Below are 11,907 nucleotides of genomic sequence, written 5' to 3'. Positions count from 1 at the left end.
TTGTAGTTGTTCCTTGTAGATAAGTAACAAGTTTTCCTTGGCCTCCAAGCTCCAGTCTGGAATCACGCCAATTTCTTCTTTTTTTTTTTTTTCTTTTTTTTTGTACATCAATATATTTTTACACTAGAGAGAGAAGGGAATTCGGCTAAGTTACACAATGAACAACCTAATTTAATATCGAATTCGCCATTCACGAGATTCAAATCTAAGACCTCTCACTTCCAAGCACAGAAAAATAGCACCAGACCGTAGTATTGAGTTGTAGGACACACCAATTTAAAGAGAAACTTTGAAGGTATATGTTTTCAAAGTTTAAGAGAAACTTTTAAGGCTCTATTGTCTCCCTTAGTAGAATACTTTGTGTTACATAAACTTCTGCCCAAAGAGAGGTGAGGTGATTTCCGGTCGAACTCGGACTGAGTTAGGTTGCGTTCTAGTTTTTATGACCAAGAAAGCTCGACTTTGCCGGGCCTTCAAATGCATCAACTTTAATCTTTATGAATTAATTCTGTTCCATTGTCCTCTCCAAATTCAATGACATTCTTAAATTAACAATTCAACATCCCCGTAAATCTTATTTCCCCGTGAAATGAAGCGAAGTAGAAAGGAAAAATAAAGGCTGTTTATCGGTCATTACCATCACCACCACTCATCCGTAAAGGTGGTTCACAACTCTTCAGCCTCCCCACGCCACTCCCCCCCAACTAAGAGCATTTTTACCATTCCTTGTGCTATATTCTGTCTATTCACAACCAAATGATCACCCGTTTTACTCATCACTGGATGTGCTGTTTCCACTGCCGGCAACCCAGTACTGTTTAACGACGACCAATATCTTCTCGGGAACGAGGGGCCCATCCTCATGATCCATAATTTTGGCATCCCATCTTATGCCCCCGACAATCTTCCTAACCTTGTTAAGGACATCAACTTCATCCCTGAAGATGACTGTCCCTTCTGGCCGCAAAATGCGATCCATCTCCAAAAGGATGTCTTCCAGTTTGCACCTGCTTAATCCATTTGATAAATGATCAGCACACAAGTGATTGTTAAATGCTTCATGAAACAATGTGGAACCTTAAATGGAACCCTATCCAAAATTAGCTGTTAAATTACAAGAGAATTGGAACATTGGCTCGATTGGAGCTTTCACCATAACTAAAAATCCGTGAGTATTGGTCCTCCTGGGTAAAAATGTTCAAATTTCTATCCAAAACTAGCCCCTTAGCACACGCCTAAGCGTGTGCTAATTGGCTTTTTATTTATTATGTTTATGTATTAGTATTTTTTTCTTGTCAAATATTAGTATTAATTTTATCAAGTAACCACCCAAGTAGTGGGTGCTTTGTTTGTAATCTTCAAAATGATGTAGTTTACTATTTTACCCTTATTTATTAAATTGTTTTGTTTTGAAATTCTTAATTAGGGAGGGGCATTTTTTGCCATTTTGAATGTTTCCCCTTTTTTACCTTCTCACTTTATATATATACTAGCCTCTCTGCACGCAAGCGTGCGTGCGAGAGGCATTTTTGCATCACAGGCGCTACGCGCCCCTAAATGTGTATTGTGTTAGTTTTGTTCCATTGTGGTTGTCAATGTATATGCTTTAGAAAGTATGATACCAAGTTTGGAGGTGAGGAATTGTACACTAACCAATCCACCTTTTCTTTTTTTTTTTTTTTTTTTTTTTGCTTGCTAATTATTATGGTGTCTTTTTTAACCATTTCACTCTCATATAAAAAATAAAAAAATATGCTTAATTATTTAATGTTGTATAGAAAATATGAAATGATCAATATATTTTGTAACATGATGATTAGTGGCTGTATTAAAAGGGTGCACAACAACATTTTTTTTATTATGGTGGACAAAAAGGTATTATGGGCAATATTTGGCGTCATTCGAGCAGGTTGGCAGATCATTTGTTCAATGGTTGTGTGAATGGGATAGTTGATGCGGTTAGAGGAGTGAGTACATAATTATGGGTGTGCCATTTTGGGTTGGGACTGAGATGTTCAACATTAGAGCATGAGCCAGGCTACGTAGTTCCAATTGCTTGAGTTGAAGAAAGGTTGATGAGATAATGTAGTTCCAATTGATTGAGTTGAAGAAAGGTTGATGACATAATGGTGTTACCGTACAATCATCCCATCATTCCAAAGTGATAATGGTGTTATCGCATGCCATATTGTCATATTGCCACATTTGTTGAATAATTTAGGAGCATATATTCCACCCAATTTGCACATATGTGAGTAATCTCTCATACATTTTTTACTATTTTTTCTTTAAAACAACAACGAAGATAAAATGGGAAAACATATACTATTTATAAATAAAAAAATATGAAAATATGATATGTAATTTGATTTCTAAATACATATTGACAACCCTTAATGTCCTTAAATCAAAATGTTTCAGATTCATAAGTTTTCAATCAAAGTTAGAGGCTAGGTAGGGATGAACTCCTAATATATGAAGCAAAGCAAAATATGGACAACATGTACATATGTGAACATAGCGCCTACGTGTGAAACCAAAGCCATGCTTGCCACCCACTTGCTTGCACTTGATGCTTTAGATTTTCATGGTTAATCTGCAAGCAATGATGATAAAATAAGAAGTCTAACTATAATGCACAATCCCAACTATAAAGATTGTAAGCAACTTAACCTAAATACCTTTAAGTTTGACAATTTTCTCATGGCAATACTTTTACTCCAGTTATTTGTAGAATACTGAAAGATAAATATATTTGTCAAGTTTGAGGTAACAAATTGTAACCATATTTACAAAATTAAATAATAAGAAATATTACCTTAATCTTGTACTTCAACCTTGGTACTTTGAGACGGGTGTGATGCTTGTAAAACTGACAAAAAATGCAATTTTATTTATATTTGAAAATTGAATGCAATTTGAATTTATAGTATATTTTTGTATGAAAATAAGAGAAGACTTACCGTATTTAGAAAAGTTGTTTGGCCACTGTTAATCTTTTTTCTGCACCCATAAATTGTTTTATTTTATTTTATAATTTGAGATAATGAATTTGTAGAATGATATAGAGAATGCCAGTAAAAATAAATAGGTAAGAAATGGTGTTGTACCTAATTTGTTGGACTTTATTCCAAATACGTATGATCTGAGGAGTTGTTGAAGGTTTTAATTCTTCCACAGCCTTTTTCATGCGCCACCTATATATTGAAGGTATATATAATGTTAGATTTCTTGTAACAAATTTGTATATAATTTAGGATACATACTGCTCATGCTTCTTCTTTCTCCACTCTTTGAGAATCAGTTGGCTTAGATCAGTAGTTTTTACTCCGACAGATATCTCCCAACCAGGTGTAAAAATAGAGACACGTCTGTTTGAGATATTATCAATAGGTTCCTTCTTCATTTTTTGTGGGTATTCTTGTAAATATCCTAAGAATGAAAACAAATAATTTTTAAAATTACCATAGCACACGTATAGCACATTAAGATAATCAAAAGTGAAACTCATAATCTGACCGAAATTTTAAAAAACACACAATGAAGATTTCAAAGGAAGAAGTTAAAGGAACCCATATGAAGCTAAACTTGAATATTCATACAATTACATATTATGCTTACATGAAAATGTGTAAAATGAGTACAACCATGCAGGAAAAAAAGTGAAAAAAAGAACACCTAGATTAATTTCCTTTTTACGCCTGGGGAGAGGGAGTGGGAGAAGAATGGCAAAGCAAAAAAATGAAAAAATTGAAATAAAGAAGAATGATGACTCGGGTGTTGCTTAATACCCGTTTTATCCTATGTTGGAGTGTGAGAGTCTGTAAAACCAAGCAACAACTGTTGATAGCAGTTATATATATAGATATAGATATATATATATATATATATATCTATATATATAAAGGGAGAAGGCCAGTTTGGTGAAGCATTCAGAAATGCCTATAAAATCCCTTTGTTATCTTCACAATCAAACCTTTAAAAGTTCAAAAAGCTAGGACAAATTGGTAAAAAAAACCATAACCGAACAAAAAAACTGTATTGGAAAAGTGTTGCTTGGTTTTACAAAAAAACTGCTATCAACAGTTGTTGCTTGGTTTTACAGACTCTCACACTCCAACGTAGGATAAAACGGGTATTAAGCAACACCCGAGTCATCATTCTTCTTTATTTCAATTTTTTCATTTTTTTGCTTTGCCATTCTTCTCCCACTCCCTCTCCCCAGGCGTAAAAAGGAAATTAATCTAGGTGTTCTTTTTTTCACTTTTTTTCCTGCATGATTGTACTCATTTTACACATTTTCATGTAAGCATAATATGTAATTGTATGAATATCCAGGTTTAGCTTCATATGGGTTCCTTTAACTTCTTCCCTTGAAATCTTCATTGTGTGTTTTTTAAAATTTCGGTCATATTATGAGTTTCACTTTTGATTATCTTAATGTGCTATACGTGTGCTATGGTAATTTTAAAAATTATTTGTTTTCATTCTTAGGATATTTACAAGAATACCCACAAAAAATGAAGAAGGAACCTATTGATAATATCTCAAACAGACGTGTCTCTATTTTTACACCTGGTTGGGAGATATCTGTCGGAGTAAAAACTACTGATCTAAGCCAACTGATTCTCAAAGACTGGAAAAAGAAAAAGCATGAGCAGTATGTATCCTAAATTATATACAAATTTGTTACAAGAAATCTAACATTATATATACCTTCAATATATAGGTGGTGCATGAAAAAGGCTGTGGAAGAATTAAAACCTTCAACAACTCCTCAGATCATACGTATTTGGAATAAAGTCCAACAAATTAGGTACAACACCATTTCTTACCTATTTATTTTTACTGGCATTCTCTATATCATTCTACAAATTAATTATCTCAAATTATAAAATAAAATAAAACAATTTATGGGTGCAGAAAAAAGATTAACAGTGGCCAAACAACTTTTCTAAATACGGTAAGTCTTCCCTTATTTTCATACAAAAATATACTATAAATTCAAATTGCATTCAATTTTCAAATATAAATAAAATTGCATTTTTTGTCAGTTTTACAAGCATCACACCCGTCTCAAAATACAAAGGTTGAAGTACAAGATTAAGGTAATATTTCTTATTATTTAATTTTGTAAATATGGTTACAATTTGTTACCTCAAACTTGACAAATATATTTATCTTTCAGTATTCTACAAGTAACTGGAGTAAAAGTATTGCCATGAGAAAATTGTCAAACTTAAAGGTATTTAGGTTAAGTTGCTTACAATCTTTATAGTTGGGATTGTGCATTATAGTTAGACTTCTTATTTTATCATCATTGCTTGCAGATTAACCATGAAAATCTAAAGCATCAAGTGCAAGCAAGTGGGTGGCAAGCATGGCTTTGGTTTCACACGTAGGCGCTATGTTCACATATGTACATGTTGTCCATATTTTGCTTTGCTTCATATATTAGGAGTTCATCCCTACCTAGCCTCTAACTTTGATTGAAAACTTATGAATCTGAAACATTTTGATTTAAGGACATTAAGGGTTGTCAATATGTATTTAGAAATCAAATTACATGTCATATTTTCATATTTTTTTATTTATAAATAGTATATGTTTTCCCATTTTATCTTCGTTGTTGTTTTAAAGAAAAAATAGTAAAAAATGTATGAGAGATTACTCACATATGTGCAAATTGAATGGAATATATGCTCCTAAATTATTCAACAAATGTGGCAATATGACAATATGGCATGCGATAACACCATTATCACTTTGGAATGATGGGATGATTGTACGGTAACACCATTATCTCATCAACCTTTCTTCAACTCAAGCAATTGGAACTACGTAGCCTGGCTCATGCTCTAATGTTGAACATCTCAGTCCCAACCCAAAATGGCACACCCATAATTATGTACTCACTCCTCTAACCGCATCAACTATCCCATTCACACAACCATTGAACAAATGATCTGCCAACCTGCTCGAATGACGCCAAATATTGCCCATAATACCTTTTTGTCCACCATAATAAAAAAAATGTTGTTGTGCACCCTTTTAATACAGCCACTAATCATCATGTTACAAAATATATTGATCATTTCATATTTTCTATACAACATTAAATAATTAAGCATATTTTTTTATTTTTTATATGAGAGTGAAATGGTTAAAAAAGACACCATAATAATTAGCAAGCAAAAACAAAAAAAAAAAAAAAAAAAGGTGGATTGGTTAGTGTACAATCCCTCACCTCCAAACTTGGTATCATACTTTCTAAAGCATATACATTGACAACCACAATGGAACAAAACTAACACAACACACATAACTAACACAACACACATTTAGGGGCGCGATGCGCCCGTGATGCAAAAATGCCTCTCACACGCACGTTAGTGCGTGCAGAGAGGCTAGTGTGTGTGTATATATATATATATATATATATATATATATATAGATAAAAGGTTGTAAATGGAAAATAAGGGACAGAAGTTCGTAAGGAGGAGTTACCGGAAAAGCACCATTGAACCACTATGAGACCAGTTCCAAGGACTAATACTTACGGATTTTCAATTCAGGGACTGAAGTTCAAGACCAATTATCTCAATTTAGAATAAAACAGAAAAGAGTGACTGTATTACTGTAAGTTAGAGAAAATTGGTAAACTACATTACTTTTGTTATTAATATTAGATTAGATTTATGCATGAAAAAACTTTCTGTCATTAAGGAAGCCCGTAATTGCTTAACTTGGTATATTTTCACTTTTATCACTAAAAATCCACCATTGTTCAAACAGTCCTACAGAAAATTACTTAAAGAGTTCTTGGATTTAGTGAATCAAAGATTGTTCCATCTTGATGTTCACCAAACTATACACATTTGTACAAATGAGGTCTAAAATATGAAGGTTTTAGAAATCTTAACAACAAGAAATTGCATCTCATGATTTAATTGCTATCTCATAAAATAATCTAATGGTGTGAACACTATGTATGATATAGGCACACAGATACACAGGAAGAAGATGATGAGGCTTACTCGTTCTTGTACAAGCTGAAAACACCGCTAGTATGAATAAGGTCATATGACCTTGGGTACGTAGAAAAGCCTTCACACCTGAAACAAGTTTCTTTTTTTGGTCATGACATGGACTAGTAACTAGAAAATATGTATATGCTACCTAGATCTCAGCACTGTAAATTATAATCGAGGAAAAACTGAAAGTCTTCATAGGAAAAGCATAAAGGTTAATGAGTCCTGAAGGACACTCATACACTTCGGTAAACACTGATGTGCTTGTGTTTGTGTTTGTGTGTGTGTGTTTGTGTGAGAGAGAGAGAGAGAGAGAGGACATACCAGTCATGATATATGCCGATTAGACCTCTCTCATAAATAACACCTAAAGTATTCTTAGCAATTGTAGGCACAACATTCATAACCCACAATTTTCGTGATTCAAGGGCTGCTGCAAATCCTCCAAGGCCTGCATTCATATCCATCACATTCCAATATCTTGTAGTGCCAATCAATCTGTTGATTCTTTTGTAAACATTTACATGCTTTTTCCAAAGTTTATTGTCCTCTTGGTAAGATTCAGTTGTAAACCCCACAACTAAACCGTTAGCTATTCGAGGAGGGACTGCATAAAGCCTTGCAGGAAACTTCAACTCCCCTACTGCTACTTCATTTGCGTTGGTTACCTCAGGAGAAGGGGTTACACATGTGTCCATTTTCTTGTACCTGGAACAGACCACATAAAAGTAACAATTAGGATAGCTGTAACAAAGTAAAAAAGAGAAAAATGTTCACTTTAACAAATGGAATGTTAAGTTATACAATCATTCCGCTTATATCAATGAATTTTGGCTAACAGTCTAATACTGAACAAGCAGACCAAACAATGCAAACATGTGTAGCAGCAGAGCACCCGTACATAGGATTTGGGAATGTGGGATATGCAGCATGCCAATTCAACTACTTCTGCTTGTAAAACTTGTGTTATATTTAGCATTTTCCTAAATAAGTAAACCAAATTGCTGGACAAAAGTTACCCAATATCATACAACTTGAGATTTTCAAAAATGTTTTTCTTGCGCTATCCTGTCATCTGCTGCAAAGGCATGGGGCTCTTTCCCCTAACTGATTCTGTACCACTTCAGGAAGATCGACCAAACCTCAAATTTAGTGGGAGGTTGACTTATCGATGACTATAGATTATGTATATACATGAATAGGGAAGATTTAAAACAACTAAACAAGGTTAAAAAAATGGGTTATGAAATACCAAAGTTAAATCACGAGCAACCATAGTGCCTGGAGACACACCAGACATCATCAGTATCCTCTGTCTGGCATACATCGACAGACTTTCTCCTGCAGGATTTTGTATTAACTTTTTTTTTTCCAGATAGCCATATCTCCTTTCTCATACTTTTTCTCCCAGCAAAGACTTTCAGCTAGTGCTTCAATCTGTTTTTGCTCTGCCTGCACGTCCTCCTTAGACCGCTTCCATGTTTTGTAGTAGGTCTTCCAATTAATTGGAGGTCCAGACAATATCCAGTATCCACCAGGTCTAAGGACCCAATCAACTTCTTTTAGGTACATTCCATCTACACGAAGGCATTCATATTTGAATCATAAAATTTCACCATATTCAGTAAATAAACTATTTTTGCATGTTAAAACATGGAAAACAAAGTAGAATATGGAGCTCCAATGAGAATCCCTCTTTTATATAGAAGTCAACTGGGGGGAATTCATCAAACAAGAGAATTGGGAAGGGGAAATTTAGCAGGGTTGGTAACTAAATTAACTGCCAGACATGTAAGAGTTTCAGGAAAATGGTTAACTTTGCAAATCAGTAATTGCTTATACAAATAGAAATCAAGTATAAATGCTAAGCAATTTAGATATGTTTTCCAACTTTTTACATCTTCTTTTGAGTTTGTAATTTCAACTATATTTTATCAGTATATAATACAAAAAGATATGAAATATGATTGCTCAAGCTTAATGTTGGTTACTCCAAGATCTTACCATTTGCAGTCCATGGAATTAAACACCGAGAGCACTGGGCCATATCAAAGGCCCTAGCTGGGTATGGAAGACGAATCGATCCAAGCACACCAATAACAGCAGGTACTCCTCGCTCCATGCAAACTGCACTTGGGCTTCATGATTGTCCCGCGGTGCAAAGGACATGGCTAATACATTTCTCTTCAATAAGTATGCACCCCAACTTGCAACCTGGGTTATGCTTGGCCTCATTAGTACAGAACCACAACCAAACGAAAAAACTGACTCTCTGTGAACATGTACACTATTATAGATCACTGCTCATGCACATAAATCATCTAGTCACAAGTATATAGGCACTGATTGAATGTGCATTTGCAGTCAGTATATGCATAGTGCTTTTTTAAATGACAGGTTGGTCGGAAGTGAAAGGTTCTTCAATATTCTCTGGAGGATGAAAAGCTAATGCTCTCGTCAGTCTTGGATTGACTGAAGGAAGGTAAAAAGCTCAAACTGAATCCAATTGATAGAATCGCAGAGTGGAAAAATTAATGTAGACATGCATATGCAATAATAAAAGCACAAAAATAGTTTAGAAAACAAACATACTCCACAACCGGTATCCAATGCTGTCCTGACAGAGCCATCTGCAATCGGACTAACTGATGCAAGTTCATCAATATATGCATCTGCGCCCTGGGGGAACATTGTTCCTCCACCTGGAAATTTGAAAACATTTCCCTGAAATTGCACCCAGTTCTGTACAGCTTTCTCAACTGTGAGGCTTTTATAAGGTACATTGGCATAGTGGACATAGTCACGGCCTTTAGGCCAGGGGAATGGAGTCATATACCCTTCCCATGCTGGAATAAGACAACGCAATTGTTCCTCTTCTGGTGGACAATGTCTTTCCCTGTATATCATATTTTCCCTAGGGAATTTCATTGCTCCGTCTTGTTCTTGACAAGGGGTATAATCAGCATATTTCACATCACAAGGTTTGAAATCTTTGGCTTTAGGTTCAGAAGGTTCAACTATCTCCACAACATTGTGATGAGTTTCAAAGTTCAAATCAGAGTTCAACTCAGCAAAGACATTGCAATCTTTCTGCTTGGTAACTTGAAATGCTATCTTATCTCCTTTTCCAAAACCGCTCTTTTGCCATGCTCCAAGAAGGTAGAAGAAACAACAAAGAGAAATCACAACAAATATAGATAATGTGCTTCTTGTTCTGTTTCCTGAAGAATTATGCTTGGGGCCCATGATATTCTTGCAATAACTCCCTCAAACCTGCACAATTAATAGAAAATTGGGAGGCAGGTATTTGAAGTAAATGATCAATGGTTGACAAGTTGAAGCCAAGCACTACCAAAATGTAATGAAGGGCAAATTCATGAACAGTATTAAGTAGGTAGCTATTTATCGAAGAATCTAATACGCATGCATATTAAAATTTTAATAAAAATAACTCGACTATTTGTTCCGAAGTAAGTACCGTTAATTTTCTCTAGCTAAAGTTGTAGTCAATATGCATCAGACTTTCAATTCGAAAGGCTTTTGGTATAAATGGCCTACACAACGATAACTTGTTGCTCATTCTACATTTAGCCAATCTTGAAAATACAAATTCCAAGTGTATACATAGATGTGTGTGTGTGTGTGTGTGTGTGTGTATCTTCACATACGAACCAAGAAGTAGTTAATTAACATAAAACATCCTGGATGATAGTATAAAAAATCCAGATGGCACCACTGTACAAAGTTTGAGACACGAGAAAGACGATGGATTCCCAAATACGGTACGTTTCTAAGGGCAACTATGCATACATTGTTATGGTTAACTAGTTAAGGACTTGCAGAAATCAGCAGTAACTAGATTTGCTGAAAAGAGTGTGAGTTTGCATTTTGCAATCACAATATGATTAAATGGAGTAACGAATAAGTGGGATCAAACCCATACATTTGCCACCAGTTAATTTAAACTTAAGGGCATTGCTGTTTCAAAGTATGTCATAGGATTAAATTCCCATCAGTAAACAAATTCTATCATCATCATTAAACCTATTGCCTCAAATGGAGCTCACCTTTTGGATCTTTAAATTTTGAATCCTTTTCACCTAAAAGAAAACTTTGGATCTTACTCAAAAAAGACAACAACTTTGGATATGAATGCAAGAAGAACAAACAACGAAATTTAAATCTGAAAACTTTTAAGCCAAAAACAGATACACTGTTTTTCCAGAGACCCCCAGAAAAAGCAAGTGCAAGCACAGATCAAATTGGTTACCTGAAAATTGGTGAGAAAGCTGTGTGAGAGCTGCAGAGAGATGAGTTCTCAAATGGGTTTATTGTATTTGAACTTCTCTCTCGCTCTGCATCCCCCACAGTGGTAGTGAATGCTAGTGAGTAGTGAGAGAATCTGCCGAAGCTAGAGAGAGAGAGAGAGAGAGTGGGAGAGAATTTTGGAGGAGATTATATATAATTAGGAAGAAGAGGAAGAAGAGGAGAGGTGGTGGCAAATCAGTGGCATTCTATACGAGTACAAATTTGATGACTTTTTTTGTTTTTTTTTTTTTTTGAACACCCAAATTTGATGACTTTGGTCTTCAACTCCTGGTGGAAATGGAATTACCTGTTGAGTTATCCGCCGACACAGAGGAGTAATTCACTACTCTCAGAGCACGCGCTGTTAATTAATCTTTTCCCCTTTATAAAAATAAAAATAAAAATAAAAAAAGGACAACTGATAAAGATAGATCTAATTTTCAGTATGTAGTGAATAGTAACTGTGCATTTCCGCTCTTAAACTAAAAAGCTAAATAATTCGTATTAAATATTAGTATTTTTTATTTTATAAAATAATAAAAAAATAACTTATATTTTTATTTCTAGA

At 34.6% G+C, this 11,907-nt stretch overlaps 2 protein-coding genes across 2 annotated transcripts; one reads left to right on the top strand and one right to left on the bottom strand.

Annotated features, from left to right (window-relative positions):
- Positions 1–478: 478 nt before the first annotated feature.
- LOC103942226 (probable methyltransferase PMT14) lies at positions 479–11,561 on the bottom strand. Its single transcript, XM_048570713.1, is given in 9 exon segments — positions 479–1,007; positions 7,038–7,115; positions 7,356–7,739; positions 8,325–8,401; positions 8,403–8,608; positions 9,036–9,152; positions 9,155–9,245; positions 9,624–10,304; positions 11,302–11,561. Coding segments are annotated over 8 exon segments (1,845 nt in total). The 5' UTR covers positions 10,278–10,304; positions 11,302–11,561; the 3' UTR covers positions 479–769.
- On the top strand, positions 4,661–6,150 carry LOC125470907. The gene is made up of 5 exons (XM_048570714.1): positions 4,661–4,816; positions 4,924–4,963; positions 5,055–5,108; positions 5,189–5,245; positions 5,331–6,150. The coding sequence occupies exons 1-5, from the start codon at positions 4,737–4,739 to the stop codon at positions 5,400–5,402; spliced, it is 303 nt and encodes a 100-aa protein (XP_048426671.1). The 5' UTR covers positions 4,661–4,736; the 3' UTR covers positions 5,403–6,150.
- Positions 11,562–11,907: the final 346 nt, after the last annotated feature.

The sequence above is a fragment of a genome, unplaced genomic scaffold (genome assembly GCF_019419815.1).
Source record: "Pyrus x bretschneideri cultivar Hongxiangsu unplaced genomic scaffold, Pyrus_bretschneideri_v1 Contig54, whole genome shotgun sequence".
NCBI lineage: Eukaryota > Viridiplantae > Streptophyta > Magnoliopsida > Rosales > Rosaceae > Pyrus > Pyrus x bretschneideri.
This window is presented reverse-complemented; position numbering and strand designations above follow the sequence as displayed.